Below are 22904 nucleotides of genomic sequence, written 5' to 3'. Positions count from 1 at the left end.
TTGCTCCAGTGTTTAATTTCCCAGCAATTTGGATAACACTGAAGTTGGAAAGCAGCACTTACACTTGCTTGCCAAATCTGAAGCCATCTGATTGTTAGCTCTCTGTGTTGTTTTTGTTCTTTTTTTAATCAGTTTAGAGCGAAAGTATGTCTCTGTGCTCAGAGAGGCCAATGTTTTCAGTCACTCGCTATCTTGACTTTTTTTCAGCCTCAGGAGTTTGGCTGGTAGGAGCAGAGTTAAAGTCCCCGGGGAGCACTCCTCTAGTGATGGGGGCACTGTCTCGACCTCACTCATGCCTGGTGTGGGTGGCATCTAACTAGGGAGACACACAATAGAGAGCAATACTGAAGATGGTGATGCTTCTGGTGGACTCTCCCAGGACTCAGCCTTATTCTCAGGGTCATGCATTCCAGCAATCTCTGTAATTATAAGCAAGTAAGAAAAAAAGTTGAATCTTCTGCCTTTCTCAAAATGAACGTGCTCCTCTCCTCAAGGGAAACATTCACATCTCTGAGTTCTAGTAGCTGGATTGGTTTTAATGAGGCAAGTCAAGAGTGTGTATGTGGTTGGTGTACATGCATGTCTGTGTATCTGCCCTGTTCTAACGAGTGTAATTGACCGACTGCTTTTAAGCCGCCGTTTTTCACCATTTGTGCGAGTATTTCTCCTAAATAGCCTTCAGTGATTATTATTTCTACAGGAGACACTTCATTGGGATTAAAACTTTCTCTGAGTTTCAAAATTGAGTTTCTACTTGGATTTCCTTTTGGACAATGTGCAGTCGGAGCCAAATGGACAGAGGGTGAGGAGGCCACAGGTCAGGAAGATCTGCTGAAAGATCCCACCACGCAGATTCCACAGGGAACGTTTCACCCTGCTGAGAGGCAGAGTGAAATCTCTAATGCTGCGGCACACACACTTACTGTGGCGTCTCAGTGTCTAACTAAAAGCTATGGGTGGGGAAAAAAATCTCCACACAACTGCTCAGTTTTACTACAAATACTGTGAAGCATCTGAAAACAAACCTTTGTGTGTTTGATAGAAGTTTAAGGCTAGTCTTAATGTAGCATTTTTTTCAAGGACAAGACAATTAAGATTAGATCAAATGAACCTTAATTCACCCCGTTGCGAAATTCACACGTCATGGCACTCCCGCAACAAAAAGAAACATAGATATTACACATGGAATATACACGGGAATAAAAGTGAAAAAGAATAGATTACTGTGACTTAATATGAAGATGCACCTTGTAGGCATACACCCATTATTTAATTTTGTAAATATGCCTTATCATATAGGTACATGCTGAATAGAAATGTCCCTGGCAGGCATTGTTTTTTTGACAAACATGTCACATTTCTGTATTTATATTTGTTTGATTTCCTTTCCCACACGCTCAGAGGTGAGACTTGAAACAAAAACATTTTTGTTGATTTTCATTGTGCCGATTTGCTCCAAAAAATGTATATTTGATTCTCCTTTCCATATTTATAATGTTATCCCTGAGGGACAAGCCGTGTCAGACAGTTTTTGGAGCACCATGCACAGCATTCCTCACATGAGGCTTCTTCCACTTGAAGGAAAAAAACAACAACTTCTGAGTGTACTGTAACTTAAGAGACTGAACTGTGCAAGCGCCGAGTCAAGTCAAGCCTTTTCCCAGTTACTTTGTCACTAATGAAAGTAGCAAAGAGCCCTGGAGGACTGAAGAGCACGGTTTGTTTGTGTTTGAGAGAGCAATTGAGAGGTACGGAGGGGAGGCAAGGTGGTAAAACTTTGGGAGAGCCGCCTGACAGAGTGCTGAGACAGAGAGGGAGAACTTTAGAGCATTGTTAAGATTGAAGTTTTAAAGCAGCTGGGACCTCCTGACAGATTCCAAGCACCTACAAATAGATGTTTCATATGTGTGTGTTTACCAACTTTACTGTAGTTTGTGATGGCTTTGAATTTACCAAAGCACATCATGTCAATCTGTGTCATACTTGGTTTTATTGATCTTTTCCACACATTTTTCTGGCAGCTTGTGGGTGGGGAAATAATTTGAAAAGCAAGAGTGCAGATACATTTACGGGATCCAAATTGAGGAAACAGAATTGAAGCCTTGACATCATCATATAGGTTATAAGTTCTCCTTTATTAAGTTTAGTCTCACATCTGCCACTGATCAGAGACAAAAGTGGCAAAATAACAAGGCCTCTTTAAAATAAGAGTCTAATTATGACCATCAGCTAATAGATGCCTCTTCTGTAGCTTTCTAGAATTTTCTATTACATAAATTACTTTGTACTTCTGTAGGTGATTACCTTAGATGTCTATAACAGTATATGGCCTCATTATGAACTCCAAAGTAAACGATTGGAATACCCTATAGAATAAGAGCAGCTTTATTATATACTCACATCATTAACTTTTATAGTTTTGGTTAACTTCTGTGGAGAATTTTCTTTAGCAAAGTTAAATTCAGCTCCAGTAAAGGCTATCAAAGGTTCTTGTTAATGTTCTCCTTCCACACCAGCCTGTGTTTGGGAGTTGCCCTATCGACTGTTTCTCTCCTTCCCTAAAGGTGTGCAGCAAAAAAAAATCACCTCCTACATTTGTCTCTGTGAATCAGAGAATAGAAATGCATTGGAAGTGGGAGAAGCTGTTTCGTGACTGTGATTTTTAGATGGGGCTACCAGGCTTCGGAGGGGCAGAGTGCAAAGTGAGAAGTCCACCGCAGGACTCCTCTCTGGATCTCATTTTCACATAGCAGGGGCAGTATGGGGTCTGGATATCTCTGTGCAGGTGACAGTGTATTCCAATGCACCGTTGTGTGAGAGAGAGAGCCGGAAAAACATGTTTTTTTTGTTGTTTTTTTTAATAGGTGTTCTAATGAAATGAATTCATAAGTTGCAGGCTGAAGTGTATCAAATTGCATTAACCTAAACTATATTTTGAATGATTAGTAGGCCTACTGACTTTATCAAATAAAAACAAGAAAATATAATAATAATAATAATATCAAAGAGAAAGAGGCATTGTTTGACAGAACCACGGAAAAAATATGATATTTTTTTTATAAAAAGTAATTATTATACTAAGTATTGAAATAATTAAGATCATACAATATAGCAATCTATTTCACAGTGAACCATAATCATGAAAAGAAAAAACCTCCGTCTTTAAAAAAATACATTTCATTTAAGATTCTATGCGTGCCATTGCATGTCACATATGTCAACAGTCACACAGAAAACGTATTTCTGCTTAACCATTTCTACCAGAAGGGGGACCAGTCCGTCTGCCGTAGACGGAGAGTGGCCGTCGGCGAGCTGAGGCAGAGACGCCAGGGTGAGCAAGCCGGCTTTGGGTTTAGAGTTCGACTCCGGATCCGGGGACCAGCAGATCCAGCATTCCGCATCTTGCCGTGATCCCTAGGATTTTAATCATGCCTCTCTGTCTGTGTGTGAGTGCAGGCAGGCTGACAATGATTTCCTCAGTGATTACGTACAGAGCGAGTCCCTGCGGGGTAGGGGCCCCCTCTGGAGCCATCCTGATGGCTTTGGGGGCCTTGCTTCCATTTTCCATTATTATGTGGACTACCGGAGCGACAGCGCAGTCCAAGACCTTGCAGGTTTGTGATGAGGAGGGAGCTTCCATCTTCTCTCTGCTTCTTCATCCTCTTTTAAGAGCAATTTAGACGTAGACTTAGATCAGATTCCGAACCTAAATCATGATTAGCGGACTGGAGTGAGAAAGGGAACAGTCTATAATAGTTTTGTTGCTGTTAGGTGGATATGAAGTGAAAAGTGTTATTATCATTTTTCCTCCTTTTTTTTGGTTTTGTTGCAATTTTTTTTGCACTCTCACAGGAGGCGTTTTGCTGATGTCTTTCTCACGCGGATGCATTTGAGCTGAGATGCGAAAGGCAAATATTACGCTTTTATTTCTAAACGAACATGCCTACACGCGTGTGTGTTTTCCCGGAGATGGAAGCGCATGACGGGGATTACTGTATTCTCACACTTTTCCCGATACCCAGCTCAACTAAATAGAGTCGTCTATACCGATCGGGGTAATTGGATTTTATAACATCCACCTACTCATCACTAAATAACAGCAAACTCGTGTTTAGAGCGCACGGCAAGGGCTAAGTTGCATCTTTCTGTAATGGTAAAAAGGCAGCCGCGATTTTGGTCAGTGGAATTTAGAGAGACTACATCTTTAGACTATCCCGTGCACACATTATCAGACAGAAACTGAGCAACTTCAGCGTTTTCTATATGATGTCGCGCCGCAAGCAAGCTAAACCAAGATCACTGAAAGGTAAGTGATAAGCCTATGTTTGGTGGCTCTCAGAACATTTTATTTTAAGGTGATGACAAGTCTAGACGATCATGAACTGAACTTATCGCTCACTGAAATGAAACTGTTTTTGAAAAGAAAACGCATTTCGAAGTGTTCTTCTTCTATGTTGCGCATGAGATCGACTGCATTTACGTACATGGCACCGGGGGAATGCTGGTCGGTTACAGTTCAGACTGTATTGTAATGATAGTTAAAGTGTAAGGGCATGGCATGGATAATTTAGAGAGCAACAGTGCAGCGCGACGCTGGCAAACATCTGGATGTGTTAAAGACGCTCCTAGTCGGAACTTAAGCCGTCTGATGGAATGGGGTGCAGAATCACGTGACCCCTCTGTCTGAGAAACTAAGGAGGAAACATTTTATATGTTGGGGAAAGGGAGGGCTGTGATATGTCTGTGAACAATAGTTAAAAGAGAAATTAGTGGTTATGTTGAGTGCTAATTGGACACGTTGTAAACGTTTGCATTTGTCAGTTAAAGCTTGAGAAAAACGGAACTTTATCATGTGTATATCTCATATCAAATCTTAGTACAGCATGTCAGGATATACAGAGCAGAAAATGTGGATGTTTGTTGTTGTTTTTCTCCTTTTCTTACTTTTTCTGTCATTTTTTAAATAGTTTGACTGCTGGTAATTCGACCATGCAATTGTGTCTGAGGGTACATGTGTGTGTGTGTGTGTGTGTGTGTGAGAGGGGGGAGGGAGTGGGAAATTGAGACAGAGCAACATGCATGAACACACACGCGCACACATATTCACACACTACTTTTCTCCATAGCGTTTTGGTGGGGGAGCTGCTGGGGTTTGGAGGTTGAGCTCCAGTTCATCTGGCAGGCATTGTATTTTGCTCAGCAAATAATTGTCCACAATTTCACATTCCCAGCTTGTGGTCTGTGGACCCCTTTCTCTCTCCCCTTTCGTTCTCGGAAGTCTTCATCTCAAAGGAAGATTGCATGGTCTGCGGTAGTACATTCATGCAGCCACCATTTTAAATCAATACCCAGGAGAGGGTGGAAATGTGAGTGGATGCACATCTTAAAATTGTCACATTCTGTTTCCACACCGGCACTGCTCTTTTCACAGTAAACAGCTCTATACATAGACTCCTTATTTTCTCAGACCAGATTGGCATTGACTGCTTTTTTTGTTAGTTCGTTAGTGTGACAATTGCTATTCTCAAAAGACGCATCACTTAGATATAATCGTCTCCTGTAAGTAGACCTACATGCTACAAGTGTGTGTATGCGTGTGAATTCAGAGGAACATCTGTCAAGATTTGTGTATATCTTTGTGAGTGAGAGAGAGGGAAAGACAGAGAAAATCAGCATGCAAATGAAGTTGGTGTGATGACATTGTTTGTTTTGTTATTGTCAGTAACATTTAAATTGGAAAAATATGCTGCACAAAACACTTCGACTTTTATGTCCTCATACCCATTGCCGAAGCGGAGCAGAAATGCAGATACGTCATAGATATTTTCCTGTTTTGGATCAGATCCAAGGAAGGCCAAACAGATGTTATTTATTGTTCTTTGTCTATCTCTTTCCTCTGGGACAGAATTACACTTATACAGATGTCCACAATAACTTTCCTTGTAATTAAAAAAGAAGTTGCTTGACACTTGATTCTCCACTATTGCTTACAAAAGATGGGAGTTTTCATTCTATTTGTAAATTTTAAAACAAATATATTTAGTTGATACAAAAGTGATATCTCTACATTTGTGGCAGAATTGTTTTACAGTGTTCCTCATGTGAGCCCGTGTCTGCACATATTGTATGTTTTCACAAACAGAACACAGTTGCAGAGTTCAGGTTTCACTTTTATAGGTTGTCGTCTGCTGACTAGAGGCAATGGTCAATGTGGACTGTGTTTTTCTTTGTGCGAAAAGAACACTTTGTTCTGCGGAAGGGGAACATAAAGAGTGGTGCTGATTAAAAAAAAAATAGAGGGAAGGTAGAGAACGGGCAGCGTTTTAGGGACTGGTGTGGATAGTTGAGACATGGAGTGTATGCAGAGGAGATGAGAAAATTATGCTGTGACAGTTGGCACTCTTTTTCCCTTGTGTACCCCAACACACCCACTTCCTCCGTATTGGCTGCTTGTGGGAGTCAGAGGTTATGTTTTTGGTCCCATCGAGGAAAAGGGCAACATTACAAGTCCCGTTTCAATTAAGTCTGAGAGACAGATCCGGCTATGTTATTGCTTGGGGAATAAATGGCACAGGACAAGACCATACATCATTCGCTTATATGCAAACACTTCACCCTAGCCACTGACATTTACTCAATCCTGAGCCTTCTACATGTCTCAATTGTAGGCACATTGTAATTTTGTTTTGATGTGCTGAGGCTTTGGGTCAGCACATTGCCTCAGTGAGTGGTGAGCAGCGAGAAAGGAGGATCTCTCTCCAAATCCTGCATGTATGTGTGTGATGACTGCCACGTTGCCTGTCCTACAGCACTTCCTGAATAATGTGAGGCTGGGTTGATATTTTCATTTGGAGCACAAATGACAGTCTTAAACCTGATGTGTTTATTGGCTGTGCAGGACGTTTCCAGATCTGTCATTCGCATATATAAATATATTTTCTGGGCCATTTACTTTAAGTATAGAGGTTGTCAGGAAATCAGCATTGTATCATGTACACCTTAAATATTTAATGTTTTTGAGGAGCTGCAATTTGTCGCCACATGAGTGAGTTTTGCTTGGCTAAAAACTCGAAAGGAATTTTTATTTTACACTTAGAAATATAAAATCTCTGTTTATTTATGAAATATGGGTAAGGCCTTTTTTTAAATTAAGTTAACACGATAGTCTGTTATGTTAAAATTCCTCTGCTCATACATAAATAGATGTTTTTTTCCCTTTCGTATCTGGTGAATACAACCGCTTTTTAAATATGATACAAAAAAAAAGTATAAATATATGTTTTTCCCCATAATTTGAAGGTTTTTATGTTGTCAAAAATAAACAGTCTAAGTTACGCCCACATATACACAACTGCGTTCTCTCAACTATTTTTAAGCATAGGCCTGTGAAACTAAAAAGTGTGATGGATACATTTAAGAGCAAATATTTCTGTCAAAGAACTACTCAAAAACTAATTTGACTCCTTATTTTAAATAAACACTATTGAGTTTGTTTAATGATAAATGTAATAAAGGCCTCTTGTTAATTTGAACAATTAAAACGCATGAACATATTACATCCAGCACTATTTTTTCTCCCCTGTTAAAATGTCTATTAACAGTTGCGTCATTCTTAGTTTATTGGAAGCTGCAGTATTCCAGTCTGTTCACAATTAATGATCTGTGGCATAACACCCATTAACACTTTTCTAATGTGACACAAAAATATGGTTAGTATTATCATTAAGGAAATTATGATGGAGCCGTGGAAAAATCCCATTAGCACGGCTGTCAGTGCTCTTGACATGCCGCTCAGTGTGTTGGACTGGGTGTCGCGGGAGCTGGCCGATATCTCTCCTTACTCCATGGCATGTGTCTCTCTTGTTGTCATGGATTGTCTGCCACATGGAGAAACAGTTCTGATTCAGAGACGATGATTGATTTCCACCACTGCTGCAAATAAAATGATATGTTGCTAGGCTTATTTAATCTGTCCCATTTTCCTGTATGAATAGCATTCATATGTTTTGGAAGCTATATTTGCAATAATCGCATAATGAGATTATTGATTCATGACAATTTATTGATTGCTACTAGTTCATTTCTTTGCTCTTATGATTTGCTTATAGTACAAGGCTATTTTTATAGGATGAAAAATATTATGCAACGTGATTAACATGCCCCTTTTATTGCAAATTATTTATGACACTAATCACCAGTTCAAATAATGCTCATTAAGAAAGTTATTCATGTGCAGTGTGTGTCCTCCTCCCTCCCTTCCCGGCCCTAATTGAGGAGGGTTGACCTCTTGACCTGAGCTAAATTGAGTTGTAGTCCCTGTGGCGGGCGTCTCCTTCTCGGTCAGTCAGGGCGGATTACACAGCCATTGTGTTCGGCACTGTATCGTCCAAGCTGGCTGTAACCAAGCAGATGAGTCAAGCATATCCAGGAACACACTCAGGGCTTTTTTTTATGTCGGAAAAGTGCTGCGAAATACTCACACATGCATGCACGCACGCAGAATTACGTGTCGATCCACAAATAAAACCACAAGAATGTACAGTAATTTTACACGCTCTTCACTCCATTCTCCTACACAGCAGGAATTCATTTGATGGATTAGGAAAGGTCCAAGCTGCTGAGTTTGTCATGTTTTGCTTATTCATGTCTATTAAATCATTAGTCATATGCAGGTGTGATGTATCACTGGCTGTGCTTGCGGAGATCAATCTGTTTTGTTAATTTCATATTATTTAGTTTTTTTACTTGCGTCTTGTTTTCTTTTGCTTGTTATTTTGCTCCCTTATCTGTAGAAAATGAATTCATCCCTAAAAAGGAAATGTCCTGTCTTGGGGATTGTCAATCTCTAAATAATGACAGTAACTCTACGTTTAGTTTTGTGTGTGGCCAGTGTGTTAATTAGTGGCCTTTTTAATGCTCTGCCACTTGTTGTGGGATTATGTCTTTGCTGCTCCGTGTTTTGAAAATCAAAGGAGCAGTGCTGAAATGCTCCCATGTGTGTTTGGTATTGTATCAACAAAACCTAGCAGCATGATTACAGTTTGTCACTGACTGAGTGATATAGTGTACCTTGTCAAACATTAATTAACTGATAGCAGCGATGCATTAACAACAATGTGGACTGAGTTATATTCACTTGAAGTCATTGTCATTAAGCAGTGAACGCAGCTTTGGAGTTTTTTTTAAATTAAAACTGTCCAGCTATTTGATTTGCACTGTGCTGATTGTTGATCAAATGTCCAGCCAGTATGAGACATCACAGGAGTCTGCCCTTACTTGACAGCTCACCCTCTATGATCGCTCCTAGGTAGCTATTAATTATCTAGAAGACAGGTGCAAATGAAAGGATTTTTTGCGCTGTGATGGAAGTTGTTTACTTTAAACGACAACACTTTTAATAAGTTCACAGTGGTGACAAATCATCGCAAACGGCTGTAATGTTTAAGTTCTTATGGCATTGTGAAATATAATTTTCTGCATGAACTCCCTCATCTCACCAACAGGGACGGTAATCAAAACAAAAACTCCAGCTCCCACCACCAGTCTCTGATGGAACCATGGGGGTTTATTAGGACCCCCATCCCTAGCCCATTTAAATGATCCTAGATGCAAGGCGCTCAACAGTGCTGGAGAAACTCATTAAACTCTCAGGGCGTCAGTCACTAAGGCCTCCTTTTAAAAAGGACAATGATTCTGTGTTGGCTAATGCAGTTCTCTATGGTGGCTCCGAGGGATATGACGCCATGCCGTCCAACTATGTCTATTCCATCACTTTTTTTAATTGATTTTGTTAATTAATTGCCAGACCCATGAAAGTTTGTTTAGCATATTTTTTGTGTACATCAATTATAATAGTTTCTAAGGGACATATTTCCATTCAGAGACATTCTCATATGCATTGAGTGAATAGTTTATTTACAATGGTTATTTTGAATAAAAGCTTTTCATACGAATTTCCTTGGAATTTGGTTTTGGCTGGACAAGGCCTGACATCGAAACATAGTGCCTCCGTCATTTTCAATCTTCATAAGAAACAGCTCGACACTTTCCTCTTTATTTTTCACTGAGGTTTGACACCCTGCTTGACACTGACTCTTACTCCCCTGAGGGGGCTTCTGCCACCATAGGATCCAGCCTTAATTATGCAAAGTACAGGATATTTTGTGCGATTTTAAAAGTGCGCCAGTTTCTGCTTTGGCAGTCACTGCCACACTCCCCTACTGGGAGGTCCTGTCAAACTCCCCCTTCCTCTTTGCCCAGGAAAATGAAAGGCTAGAAAGAAAAGACATAATGGAGAATGCATTTCAACTGCAGGGGTGGAACGCAGAGGCGTAAGAAGTCCTCAGTGAGACCCTCATTTTACATGGAACAGGTGGGAGACTCTTTTGTTCTCTTCCCGCTGTTAAAATCCATTTCATTTCTCGTACTTGACATGCCACAAGGAACTCTCACCAGTTCCAAAAAGACTCCAATGTAAAAGGTTCTTGCCTTTTACTAAACAGAAGTCTTGTTTTTCAAGGCCATGCTGTTGTCAAAAAGTCAAAAGTGGTTTAGTTGCCATGCGACCTAATGAGCGGATTTCAGTGCCGATCAAGCTGTCACTATTTTGTCAGCCATCCGTTAAGGAGAAAAAGCACTTTGCAGCCACTTTGGTTGTTACGACACGTAATGTGAATATATATATTTCTTGAATTTATGTATTTTGTTTTGGTATTAAGATTGGATCACAGTCATCTTTTTAAGAAGGTCCATATTTATACTGGAATCTACAAATCGTGTTTTTGATACCCACCTAATTAATCCAACCTAGGCGGACTAAACAACCTTCTTACACATTCAGTCATCAAGGTGTTTTTCCTTGGTCACTGTTGATGTTGGGAGGACGTTTCATGGGAGACGTTCATAATTCATCACGTCATTACCCAGTCCAATATGTTATTTACGTGGGTGGCTGTTTGCCTTGTTGCCAAACCTCATACATATGAAAGGCTTGTGTGGATTCCCAAACCACAGGTTGAGCTGTCGAAAGCTGTTGAAATCTCTTGGAGTTTCCATACAGAAAATCTCAACAGTAAATAATTAAAAAAAAAAGGAAATCTCAATATGTCTTAACTTGTTTTTCACAGTTAACTGTTTCTTTCCTTCTTTTTCTCCCCCTTCTCTTTTTCTGGCAGTAGAAGACAATGTGACAGAGGACCAGCAAAGTCCTGGGCTGACTGCCATTCCAAGCGGTAATGCTCCATTTCATATTTCATCATTTTCGGCTGGAAAGTGGATTATGTTTCTAGATCTGTGTGCGTGTCTGTCTGCACATTTTTCGTTGGGTTTAGAATGAAACAAACTATGCATTTCCTGTTTTTGAGGTTTTCATACTGTAAACGGCATGGTTGCATGTGTTTGTTTACGCGAAGGGCACAGTGGTGCAGCTCTTCTTTGTTTGTGTGTTTGCATGCATGCATACATGCAGGTGCGCTTAAAGCTGTCCTTGTGTTTTTGTGTGTTCCTGCTGTTTTTTTGGACTCTTTGTTTCCCAACCGTCTGTATGATGTAGAATAGAGCTACCCAGATGAATGTGTCCTGTCTCCACGCGTGCCATTCACAGTGGCCCTCCAGGAATGGAGCGGTAATTCAGGTCAGGCTAGCAGAAAGCCCCCTATGAATGAAGCCTGCTCCTGATGCACCACACTGTATATTTTCATTTCATTTGTCTCTGGTAAAGGTTAAGTCTCAGGCGTGGTTATTTTAAACCCGATATGGATGGTTTTGCCCAGCAGGCTGGGGACCCTGGATATTCCTAGGCTGCCACATTAGTCCAGCATTTACCCATTGCTTTCTCAGTGCTCCTGTGCAAAATGCAGGAGCATGCACCACTACAATAAGTCTGGGTTTTTCGTATGACTACAGCATTATTCTTTCAGTATTTGTTTGTGAACTCTCTGCAGACATACATTTAAATATGTATTTAGAGATGGATTTGAGATTCTTAAATTGCAGCACAAACAGAAGCAGGCCTCTTGGAGTTTCTGATCTCTGGTGCTATCCATTATACCTCGTGTTTTACCGATTCACCCTTTGGTGTGCCAATTGATGCGATATGCCTGTCATTTATTTTTTTAACATTTTCATTAATCTCTTTAAAAAGTAGATATCTATCTGCCGTTGAGTTAATGTGTATTGATAGGTGATGGTGGGTGGTTCTGTGGAAAGAAACAGTCTCCTTTGCCACTCTGACCCCAGCCCAAGGGATGAAGGACTGGGCATAAAAGGCAGACTTGCTTCGGAGACCTCCTGTCATCCAGAGCCAAAGTAGAACTAATGAGTGTGCCTGATTACAACGACCCCCTCAGACACACGAATCTCCCCTCTCCCCATCCCTGCACCGCCTCTATCTCCAGAGTGAGGGGAGACAGCCGCCACATGATCGATGTCTGCCTGTGGAGAAATCAGGAGGGCGCACAAATTAATTTCTCACTTTCCTCATTTGACTTCGTCTGACTGATTTATTTTTTAACCCCCGCTCAGGATGCAGCTTGTCGAATGGTCAATGTGAAAAGTGTTGTTTGTGGCCTGTACACTTTTAAGATGCTGGGAGATTTCTCTTGCTTTTTTCCAATCATTCTCCTCCAACTTTCCTAATCGTAACTAGCAGTAATTCCTCCTCCTAGTTAAACCACTACCCAAACAAGACCCTTTTAATGTCAAATTGAGAGGCAGCGGAACAGCTTACCTGCTTTTCATGCATTTGACGGACATGGCCACAACAGCCATTAGACTCCTGACAAGCCGAGGGCTTAATCAGACATGGTGTCAAGATCAGCCTCATAAGTAGACCCCCAGTTGTGCTCTTCTGTGACTCTGCAAGTGTTCTGCAGGTCCGGCATCCTGTTTCTCATTCATGTTTGATATGTAGCAAAGGCATAGGAGAAATGCTAACAAAAGAGGTCCTCTAAAAGATAGACAGTATTATGCATAGTATAGAGGGGCAGGAACAGTGTGATATCTGAGATTTAATGAGGCAGTGCGCTTTTTTTACCCAGAGAGTGTCGAGCAGGCTTAAGATCTGCAGCTTGGCTTTACCACTGCGCTGCTTGTGTGTAATTATAACCACATGCTCCGTGCTTTTTCTTCTCTTATATATACATCCCTTTCTTTTCTTTTTTCTTGTTTTGCTCACGGCTATGTCAGATTGAGGCTGTTTTTTTTTTTGGTAGAGGTTGTCAGCTCTGTCAAAGTGGAGTGGACTGAGGCAAATAGAAGTGTTCGAGAGATCTGAAGGAGTGTCTGGGTGGCAAGGTGCCGTAGTGTAGGGTAGTGTATAGCAGTGGTGCCGTGCCCGGCTCTGGCTGAGGCTGCCCGCAGATCAATGTACTGCAGGACTCACTACAGCCGGAAGAGGAAAGGACTCTTTCACTCCACCACTTCAGAAAATCATATTCTCTATTATTCATTTCCTTTGATGTTTTACTGCACTAATGGCATAGCAAGGCGCTCCGTTCAATATTATCACTCCCTGTGAGAGCGCGAGTGAGACATAGAAGGAGAACATTTGGTATGTTCAAATGTTGTTTCTCATTCAACGGCTTTGATTCCCATTCTCCTTTGCATGCTCATATCTCTTTTTGGCGTAGACATTTTAATGTTGGATGATACTGTCTGCGTACCTGTGATTATATGTGTTGCTTCCTTCAAGTTGAGCTCTCCGTGTTGTCATTGTTTGTTCCTCCACCTGTAATTGTGTAGCACCTTTCCTTTCTCTGTGCTGCTCTTATTTTTATCTCAGCATGCATTATAAAATCTTAATTATTATAATGCATATAACACGGTGTGAAATATTTGTCATCACTTTGTGCTTGTAATGAGTGAAATGACTTATGACAAATACTTCTACTAAACTACTTTCAATGCACCCTAATACTAAACAGCAATTAGTTCCTTAATAGGAATCAGGGGGACATGAATCAGATAACACCGACCATATGAACACAGACTCCCCCAATGCAAATTCACGAGGATTGTTAACAATCTGGCAAGTGTCAAGTGCACAGCCACGTCGGCGGATCATGACAATCTTTAATGATGGGGGATCAGTGGATGTGACGGTCTAAGTGGATAGCCCCAAATCCCATCCACACAGAGGAGGATACACTCGGAGGCACATGTGGCATTAGAATGTAGTGTGACCTATATATGGAGGGTGCTCTGCAAAAGTTTTAGATTTTTAAATAATGAGGTGCCGGCAACCGTGTGAAGGTTATTCAATCTTAATGTCCTCCTATTTCTGACAGCCTCCCTCACTCTGATAAAGGAGCGTACTCACCTTTGATCAGGCCCGCCAACATATGTCGACAGAAGCTGCTTGCTGGTTAAAATAAATTCTTAATTCGAACTTGGGGGTGGGTGGTTGTAGGCTGGGTTGCCGGGGAGGGGGGCTTCTTAGAATAAGGATCTCTGGGAAATGATGGAGAAATGAGGAGATGGTGAGTTGGTAATGATGTTTTTGACACCAAGGTCTTTCATTGCACAAGGAAAGACTCAGGCAAACTGTTTCTACAGGCAAGTGAGAACTCAGTGCTTTCAAGCCCTACCAAAAGGTTTTCGGGTTGACTATGGGGTTAGATTGTAATACATTTCAGTTTAAAACACATGACACCCATCACATGGTGCATTCAAAAACAAATATCTCAGTACCCAACAACCACTTTGCCCCCTAGAAAATCAATATTTTATTTTCAAGCTTAATGTTTGACATAAAACCTCCAGCAATGTTAAAGCGGGTTAATGGTAAGCGTTAACTGCAAAGGTCATTATTCTATTCAATTCTGGCTTTGCTGCATGGCCAGACTTTGCGCTTTACCCCTTAATTTTCCCACTTTCTTTCTTTGAATATTCCTTTACGTCCATGCTCTTCCTCCTCTCCCTGTGGTCAAATGTCTCCTCCTATCTCAGTGTGTGGGCCAGACAGTGGGGGGACAAGTAGCTTCCCTGCTAGGGACCACGGGTCCCTGGTGGGGCTGAGGGAGCAGAGAGGAGAATATCAATTAAAAGGTTATAAATATTTAAGAGCAGAAATATTCAATAATATAAAGGTGGGGGGTCCAGGGGACTCTTCAACTCCTAAGATGAAAGTTGTGGCATGATAAATGTCACTGTGCACTGTGTGTATGATGGATGGACTTGGTCTCAGGCAGATATTACTTGGCTATAAAGATGTCAATCACCCTTCAGATATCCACATTTTATTAGTTCAAAACTAATGTAGTTTTAGTACCATAAAGATTAAAAATGTGTCCTTTCAGTCAGATCATCATCATCCTATTCCCGTCATGAATAATTTCTCAGTCTGAGCTACGATCATCTTACTTCGAACTGACCTTATCAGAATATGGATCAGCGGTCCCTCTTGTCTTTACCTGCCATACCAACATTGTCAAGCTGATTTTAAGAAAATTAACAAGGACGTCAGGCATGATAAAAAAATCTCAATATGCCACACATCTTTCCCCCATATTCCATATGTGATCGTCAGCTATTCCGAGCATGCTGGTATTGATCTGCTGTCCAGCCTGTAGAGACTGGTAGAAGAGGATGTCCTGATCTGATGGATTACTGTATGAGGCCCAGAGGCGCAGGAACCTCAGTATTGACGTGGCTCTTTAATCCCAGGGTTGGACGTGACCTTGCTGTGTCAAGCCCCCCCTCCATGCTTATTCTGCCTCAACCCTCCCAAACATGTAGTAGTTTACACTTCCAGCGCTGCATCACACAGGAGGTCACTGGGCTCGGAGGGAGCCCTGACCCGGCTTGAATTTACTGTGCAGTAAATTGCAGCTGAAGCTTGTCAGATGAATTAAGAGACAAGTGAGAACGTTTATTTTTGGTTTAATTTCTTTGAAAACATTTGAAAATACCTAATATAACAGATTACAATGCTTCTGCATTCTGCACTGGTAAATGCATATTCTATTGCAGACAAAACATTAAATGCTTAAATGTAGCCATCAGTTAGTTATCCTGACAGGTCTGAGCTGTAATATTAGATAAATTAATGATTCATAAAGGCCATTGGAAAAAAATATCAAAGTCTTAACATCCTCTGCAGGCAACCTGCAAAAAAACGTGCATATTGTGAATTCTGTGTCTGTGGATGAATCATCATTAGTTTATATTGTGTGGCTTTTGGCCTCAGTCAGAAGTGTTTTCCCCCCAGAGCAGGAAAGGCCTGCATCTGTGAGGATTGGGTTGGGATTTTCATTTTCTTGAAACACCTTCTGTTCTGTTCTGTTCTGCATGGTCCCACTGGGGACCACAGTGCAGATATTTTTAGAGGGCACGTTCCGAGAGCCTCAGTCGCCAAGAGGGAAGGACAATGGAGGGTGTGATGTTACATCAATACTTGGCGCAAGTGGGGAAAATAAAAAATCCTGGGTGGCCTTGATGAGTTCTGGAACGTCTTTCCTCAAGGAATTTCACAGTTTAAGAGCACCCTACTGAAGGAAGACTTAAAATGGCCGCCCCTTTGTATAGACACCCAGTTTATACGCACACCTGCGTGCATCAGTGCCACACACACCTTTTTCCTAAAGCACTGTTAACTGTGTGCCAGGTGAAATAAAAACAAGCTTCCTGTTACCATTCCCCTCCGGAGTTTCAGGACGAGCTGAGAAACACTTGCATCAGTGGGGCTTAAAATGGCTGCCAGGAAAGTGCAAGGGCTTTTCTCCCCCACAAAGCCTAAACCAGGGTGACATGATTGTTTGATTGTAAGTATGGCTTTTTAATCAGTCTTATTGTGAAGTGTAATGGTCACAGCAGGGGAGAAAGAGGGCTGCAGGCCATGCTGCTTATTTATAAGATGCTGTTGCAAGACACATTTACTATGCTTCTGAGTGAAGATGTCTACGGTGTGCTGTGAGTGAACAATGCAAGGTTTGATTTGTTGTCCGAATATTTCAGCATCATGTGAAGAACTTCAGATTATCTTGAAAGATGATTCCTAGTCCTGGTTCAGTCGCCCACCCCTGGCACTGCTGCAGCACAAAGCCAACAAGAGACAAAACTGCAGATGGATTGAAGAATATTGATGTGTGCGACCCGCGGCTGCCTGCAAGCAAGGCTGAATAATTTAGGGAAGTGTGTCGTGACGGCAGCCTAACACACACCAATCTCATTTTCGTGTGTCTTACTGTGCTACGCTCCATACATCCACTGTTCTGGCCTAGATGTCTGGATAATATGGCAAGGTCCGTCTCCTTTGATAGACGCTGACTGATGCAATTCAGCACTCACTGGCAGGATTTCATATTTCTTTGGTCGAGCCAAAACTGCAATCCAGGATTTATTAACTACACATATTCCCATCAGTCTAGTTTCATATACTGAAGTTTTGCTTGGGTGAAGCAGGGCAAACACAACGTAAAACCATTTCTAATAACAAAGGTGTGTGTGCATGTGTGGATTGGATTACTGTGTGTGTGAGCATCGTGCCACCGTGTGTGTGTGTGTGTGTGTGTGTGTGTGTGTGTGTGTGTCTGTATATATCTCACCCTCACCTGCCCAACACTTCTGTTATGGTATGAGTGGTTTGAGTTACAGCAGCCCAAATTGAACCTGCATTTTTATTACAGCTTTTATTATTGTTTTTATTAAATCCAGAGTCTAGAAATCAATTTTATTGTCACCCAGAGGAAGCTGTAGTACCTCACTGTGTGGGTCACCCCTCTGACTGTGTGGTGCTCATTTCCTGTGTCTCGGCAGATCCAGAGTGCGCCCTCGAGAGGGCGGCGGAGGATGGTGAGACCGGGCGTCTGAGGAAGAGGTTGCTCTCTCCAGAGGAAGGAGAAGAGGGAGAGGAGGACGACGAGGAGCCTGCGCTGCACAGCTGCGACAGCTGCCGGCAGGTGTTCGAGTCGCTGAGCGATCTCACCGAACACAAGATTAATCAATGCCAGCTGACAGGTAAACAACGTTCAGCCCACCGAGCCTCCCCTCCACTCTGCCACTCAGCTCTTCTCCCACTCCCACTCTCACTCTATGCCTTCACCAGAAAATATGCCACACTATGTGTTAGTACACTGCACCAAGGGGAGCACAACACCAGACTACCAGTTTCCTTGGTAGATTTCCAGCATCACAGACACACATGTAGGCCTCACACACATAGAACAGTATTTATACGTGCTGTACATTAATATCTACAGGCGTGACATGCCTCCATGTGTCCTTATAATACATCACTGTAGGCTACCGTGTGTGTATTTATAGTATGTGCATTTTGTCCTTGCCTGTTTCAGTTTAATATTTTACAAAGCGCTATACTAATTCTAACATTTCACTCGAGTGTAACTTGTGGCTACGAGGTCCCACAGTAACCAGACCACCAACTGGAAACAGATCCTCGCTCCAGGAAAGTCCCTCACTGGTCCCAATGTTAGCTAGCTGCAGTAGTATTACTGAAAGAGAAGGATGCCATTGGCAGACTGTGTCATTGAACTGTTGATGGATGAATAGTGCTATAAATATCATGACAAGGTGGCAGACGGAACTAATGATGTGAACTGAAGGTTTCCATGTGCTTCTCCTGGACTTGCTGTCCTCCTTTGCACGTCCTTATGGGCCCCCATTCAGAAACACCACCTGACATACATTTCCAAATGTTGCACATGGGCATATACCTTACTATGTTGTTTAGAAACAGAATATGAACAGGCTACGATGTAACAATCCTGTTTCTGATGTAGTGCAGAAGCTATTCAAAGCAAATCCTAAACATTGGTTATGGGAAATCTAGGCAAGTCTCTTTTCTGTTTACATTCAAGCCCAGTTTCATATTTTACAACCCACAATCAGCAAGCCACAAATAATAGGGTAGATATCCCAGGAGTTTTACAAAGAGTTTCCATTAACTGTAAGACAATCTTAGGAGCAAAGTCCTATGTTTGTTTGTCTGTGTGTGTATATAAGTGTGCAACTCAGAACTCTGTCCGTCTTGGTGTTGATTTAAGCAGTAATGCCTGCATGTCCATTGTAAAAGAGACTGTATGTGCAGGCATGCTTGTTAACATGTATGTGTTCCTCCGGTTTGCTCATGTGTGTACAAATTCAAAGTGACGCTCAGTCTACACAAGGTGTGAAAATCAATGCACTGTTCACTTTCACATTACTGTCATCCAACAAAAGCATTCATTGGTCTGAACAAAACTAAGTGCAGCACCTTCTGTCACCCTTCTTTTTTCTTTTTTCTTTTTTTTTTTTATATAAATGTAACACCTAATTCCATCAAGCCAGCACAAACATGTGGACAGTCTGTTTGGGAAACTGAAGAAATAAAAACACAAAGGGTATTATTTTACTTTTAGGGTGCTCCAACAGTGCTTAACATTATATTTATTTTTAAAGACAACCAGTTGAGTGTTTGATTCGGGATAACTTCTTTATGTTCAGCACCGCTGTAATGTGGTCATGAGTCTGACTCAGCCATATTTTTTCAATAATTAAGCCTGGCTTTTATAAATGTCAATCTTACGGACAAATAACTCTTAATTGCTCAATGATGAAAAAAACACAGTTTGGATAAGAGCCCCCGTGGAAACTAAACAAAAGAATCTAATTGCCATTAGGGTATTGTGATTGCGCAGAAACACTATTAGTATTCAAACACAGTGGGAGAAAAGAAACTTCTAGATGGCATACTAAGTACTTTGAATGTGTGAGTGTTTGTGTATTCTCTGGAATATGGGAGGAGATTTCCTATGTGGCATTATGTAGACATCCATGACCAATTAATCTGCCTTACATCAAGTCTCTGCTCACAGATGGATCCTTTATTAGAACCAGTTTCTAATCAACAACCAGCACCTGCTAAACCCTGCATTTTTAGAATTTCAAATGTTTTATTTTTGGTAAACAAATTGCAGAGCTTGACTGAAACCAATCCACATGGACGTGTTTCTTGTCAGAATTCAGCTCTTTTCCCCCAGCCGATATCCCAAAAGCGTTTTATACTGTATTACCAGACCCAGACATGGCCATATAAACGCACTGCTTCACATGTTTATTCTGGGCCTCATTGCGTCTATGTTCTACTGTAAAACGCAAATGTCACCACAGAAAGTCTAAACAGATTCTAGCTGCATGTCGACCACGCCCGATGGACAGAGAGAAAAGAGAAAGATGTTGCATGTCACTGCGATCAATGGCCGCCATTGTCTCCCCCCGTCTGGCAGAGGTATAACACCTTTCCATGCACTTAAGTCGTGACCACTGCAGTGCGCTAAGGGAGCGCATGGGTATGGATTGCCTCGTGTCCCTGATGCGATCGGTGCTATTGATCGAGCTAATGCTGGACTGCGGAGGAAGGCGAGAGTCTGAGAAAGGGAGCGAGGGAAAAGGAGGGAGATGGGGAAAGAGAGAGTGCTGCAGGAATGCGTCCCCAGAGAGCCCGTCTTGGGCTAGGGCAGGGCTTCAGGAATGCTCCCCAGGAGATCCCAGTGAAGGCTAGGGCAGGGCTGGAAGAATGCTCCTCTAGAGAGTTGAGAGTGGAGGCTGGCTGGGGCAGGGCTAGAGGAATGTTCCCCCAGAGCACCCCTTTAACTCTGGAGCAGAAGTGGAGGGGCTCCACGGGGGGAGAGCACTCCCCCGTCCCCCCTCCGGCTCCAGGATGGCTGGGATCAGGTTTCCGTGTGGGGATCAGCATCCTGCCGACAGGGCTTTAGGCTGCCCTGGGGAGGAGACAGGAGGCTGGAGGCACTGCTATTCCATAGGCCTTTCCAAAAAACACTTCACGAATGCTTTGTCTCACTATCTCATTGTAATGTCTGTGCACCCTCGTATTGTTACTGATCGTTCATGGCGAAAGAGAAACGGTGTCTACAGTTTGACTTTTGTTCTCAGTTGGCACAAGACGCGTTCATCTGCTTGAGATGAGATTGCAATTGCAGGCAAGGAACATGCCCTCAGACTTACTTGCCAACGTTGCTCCTCAGCTCATTTTAACTTGTGTTTACTAGCTAGCCCACACTATAAACAAAAATATCACATCTAGCCGAGAGTTTATTTCAAAAGATTGCATTTTCACAAAGCCTTTCACATTCTGTTTTCCAATTCTGTGTCTCTGAAGGTATTTGAATAGGCCAGTGCACACATGGGCTGTCAGCCTGGTGGCCATTCTTTCATTACGGGTCCAGCTCCCTTGAGCAACACCTTTTTTCTTGTGTCCTTCACTAGAGGAGGGGCATAGCTGCTCCCCCCCGGAGAGCTCTGTGCCCTGCTATTTTAACCCTCTGTGAGATGACCTTTTTAATAAGTGTCTTTCTCTGTTTTCCTGCCGGCCACTGTGCGAGCAAACAGAGCATGTCTTCTGCTTCCCTCAGATAAAGGAATCAATCAGAGAGGGTGCAACTGAAAAAGAGGGAGCGATAACTGGGCCATATATGGATTTATATTATGTAGATTTCCCCCTTCTTCTTCCCTGTAGACATAGCAAAATGCACTCGGCTTCAATAAAATACATTTCAGATTTATGAGAAAAATACAAATGAAATATTAATATCTGTGAAAAACAATAAGACCCCCCGCAATGAAGAGGTTGGTAATATGATGGAAATAGTTTAGACACATTTCTAATATGAAGTATTTGTCTGCGATTGGGAACCAGACAATTTCTCTAAACCCACCGATATGTTTCCCCTTTCCATTCCAAACCACGGCATGTTTGTTTGAAGTGTATGAATTAATTTGCATCAAGTCGTTGGGTCAGCAGCATGGAAACATTCAGTCATACCCTCCACTATGAACAGGCTCCTGGCAGTCCATGTTTTCTACTAACTGTTTCCAACGGGCTCCTATTGGTTGTACAGGGTTTTTTCAACTAACTTTGTGTATTGATCCAACAGCTGCTTTGTGGCTGCCAAGAAGAACGTGCCAAACTGCAAAGACTTTATTCGCTTCAAAAGGGCTCACATAAGAGGAAAGCGACATGAGCAAGACCTGATTAGCCGAACTCTGAGCCACTGCTGTTCATCAGAAATTCTGCTGTGTTTTTGCCGGGGCGTCTTGCGACATCCTGGTACAAAGAGCAGCACACTGATTACAAGGCTTTGAAAGGAGGAGAGGCGGTCAGGGGAGAATAGCTACTTCTGGCACAACGCAGCCACTGAAAAGAGACCTCATGCTAGAGTGAGCTCTCAGAATTGGACTTCAGTCTTTCCTGTGTGTATGCATTTGTGTGGGGGGCATGTTGTATGTGAGTGTCTATGGGAAAGAGAGCAATAGGTAGAGACAGGAGGAGAAGCAGAGAAAGAAAGGGAGTATTAAAGTAGATGTTTGACTCCACGGCGTATCATCCCTGTGCGTTTTCTCTCTGTGTGACACTGCCAGTAACGTTAACAGGAGTGTCATTAGGAATTCAAAGCATATGCCCTCGTGAGGACGCCCTCTTTCTCTCTCCCTTGTGCTCACACCGCAGACATTATGCACTGTATAAAGTATTTATTGGTCTTTGTCAGACGAGGACTGCATTTTATGCAGAAATACAATCAAAAATAAGAATAGAGGGGCCCGTGTGTTTGTTTGTGTTTGTGTGTTAATGGCAGAGTTGATGATGGCCAACACTACATCTCCTTAATTTTCATTATTAACCAGTTTTAAGACACTCCGTCTCATGTAATTGCTTGCTCAATCAGTCATCCGCAAACACACAGACACATGATATCGGGCACATGTGCACACATGCTCTCTCACAGCACCTGCGTGCTTGCACTTTGTATTTTAGACAACACATAATTCATCGCCCAAGAGGGTAAACACATGCTGTGACTTCATCCAGTCGACCTCTTTCTTAAGTAGGTAGCCACAATAGCAGGGGTGACATGGACAAAACAGAGATAGTCTCATGTTCTCACCTGAAA

The 22904-nt window shown here is 42.1% G+C and overlaps 1 protein-coding gene across 9 annotated transcripts in view; it reads left to right on the top strand.

The window, feature by feature from the left end:
* LOC117558357 (zinc finger protein 521) overlaps positions 1-22904 on the top strand; it is a 97343-nt gene that overhangs the window by 4520 nt on the left and 69919 nt on the right. For 4 of the 9 annotated variants that reach the window (XM_034234494.1, XM_034234492.1, XM_034234493.1 and 1 more), the window contains exons 1-3: positions 3621-4306; positions 11175-11231; positions 17755-17955. In XM_034234494.1, coding sequence (XP_034090385.1) covers positions 4264-4306; positions 11175-11231; positions 17755-17955 — 301 coding nt within the window. In that variant the 5' untranslated portion in view covers positions 3621-4263. The other 5 variants (XM_034234495.1, XM_034234496.1, XM_034234490.1 and 2 more) reach the window with 5 other exon arrangements.

Source organism: Gymnodraco acuticeps, unplaced genomic scaffold, assembly GCF_902827175.1.
Source record: "Gymnodraco acuticeps unplaced genomic scaffold, fGymAcu1.1, whole genome shotgun sequence".
Classification (NCBI taxonomy): domain Eukaryota; kingdom Metazoa; phylum Chordata; class Actinopteri; order Perciformes; family Bathydraconidae; genus Gymnodraco; species Gymnodraco acuticeps.
The sequence above is the reverse complement of the archived record's forward strand: the minus strand, read 5'-3'. Positions and strand labels throughout refer to the sequence as shown.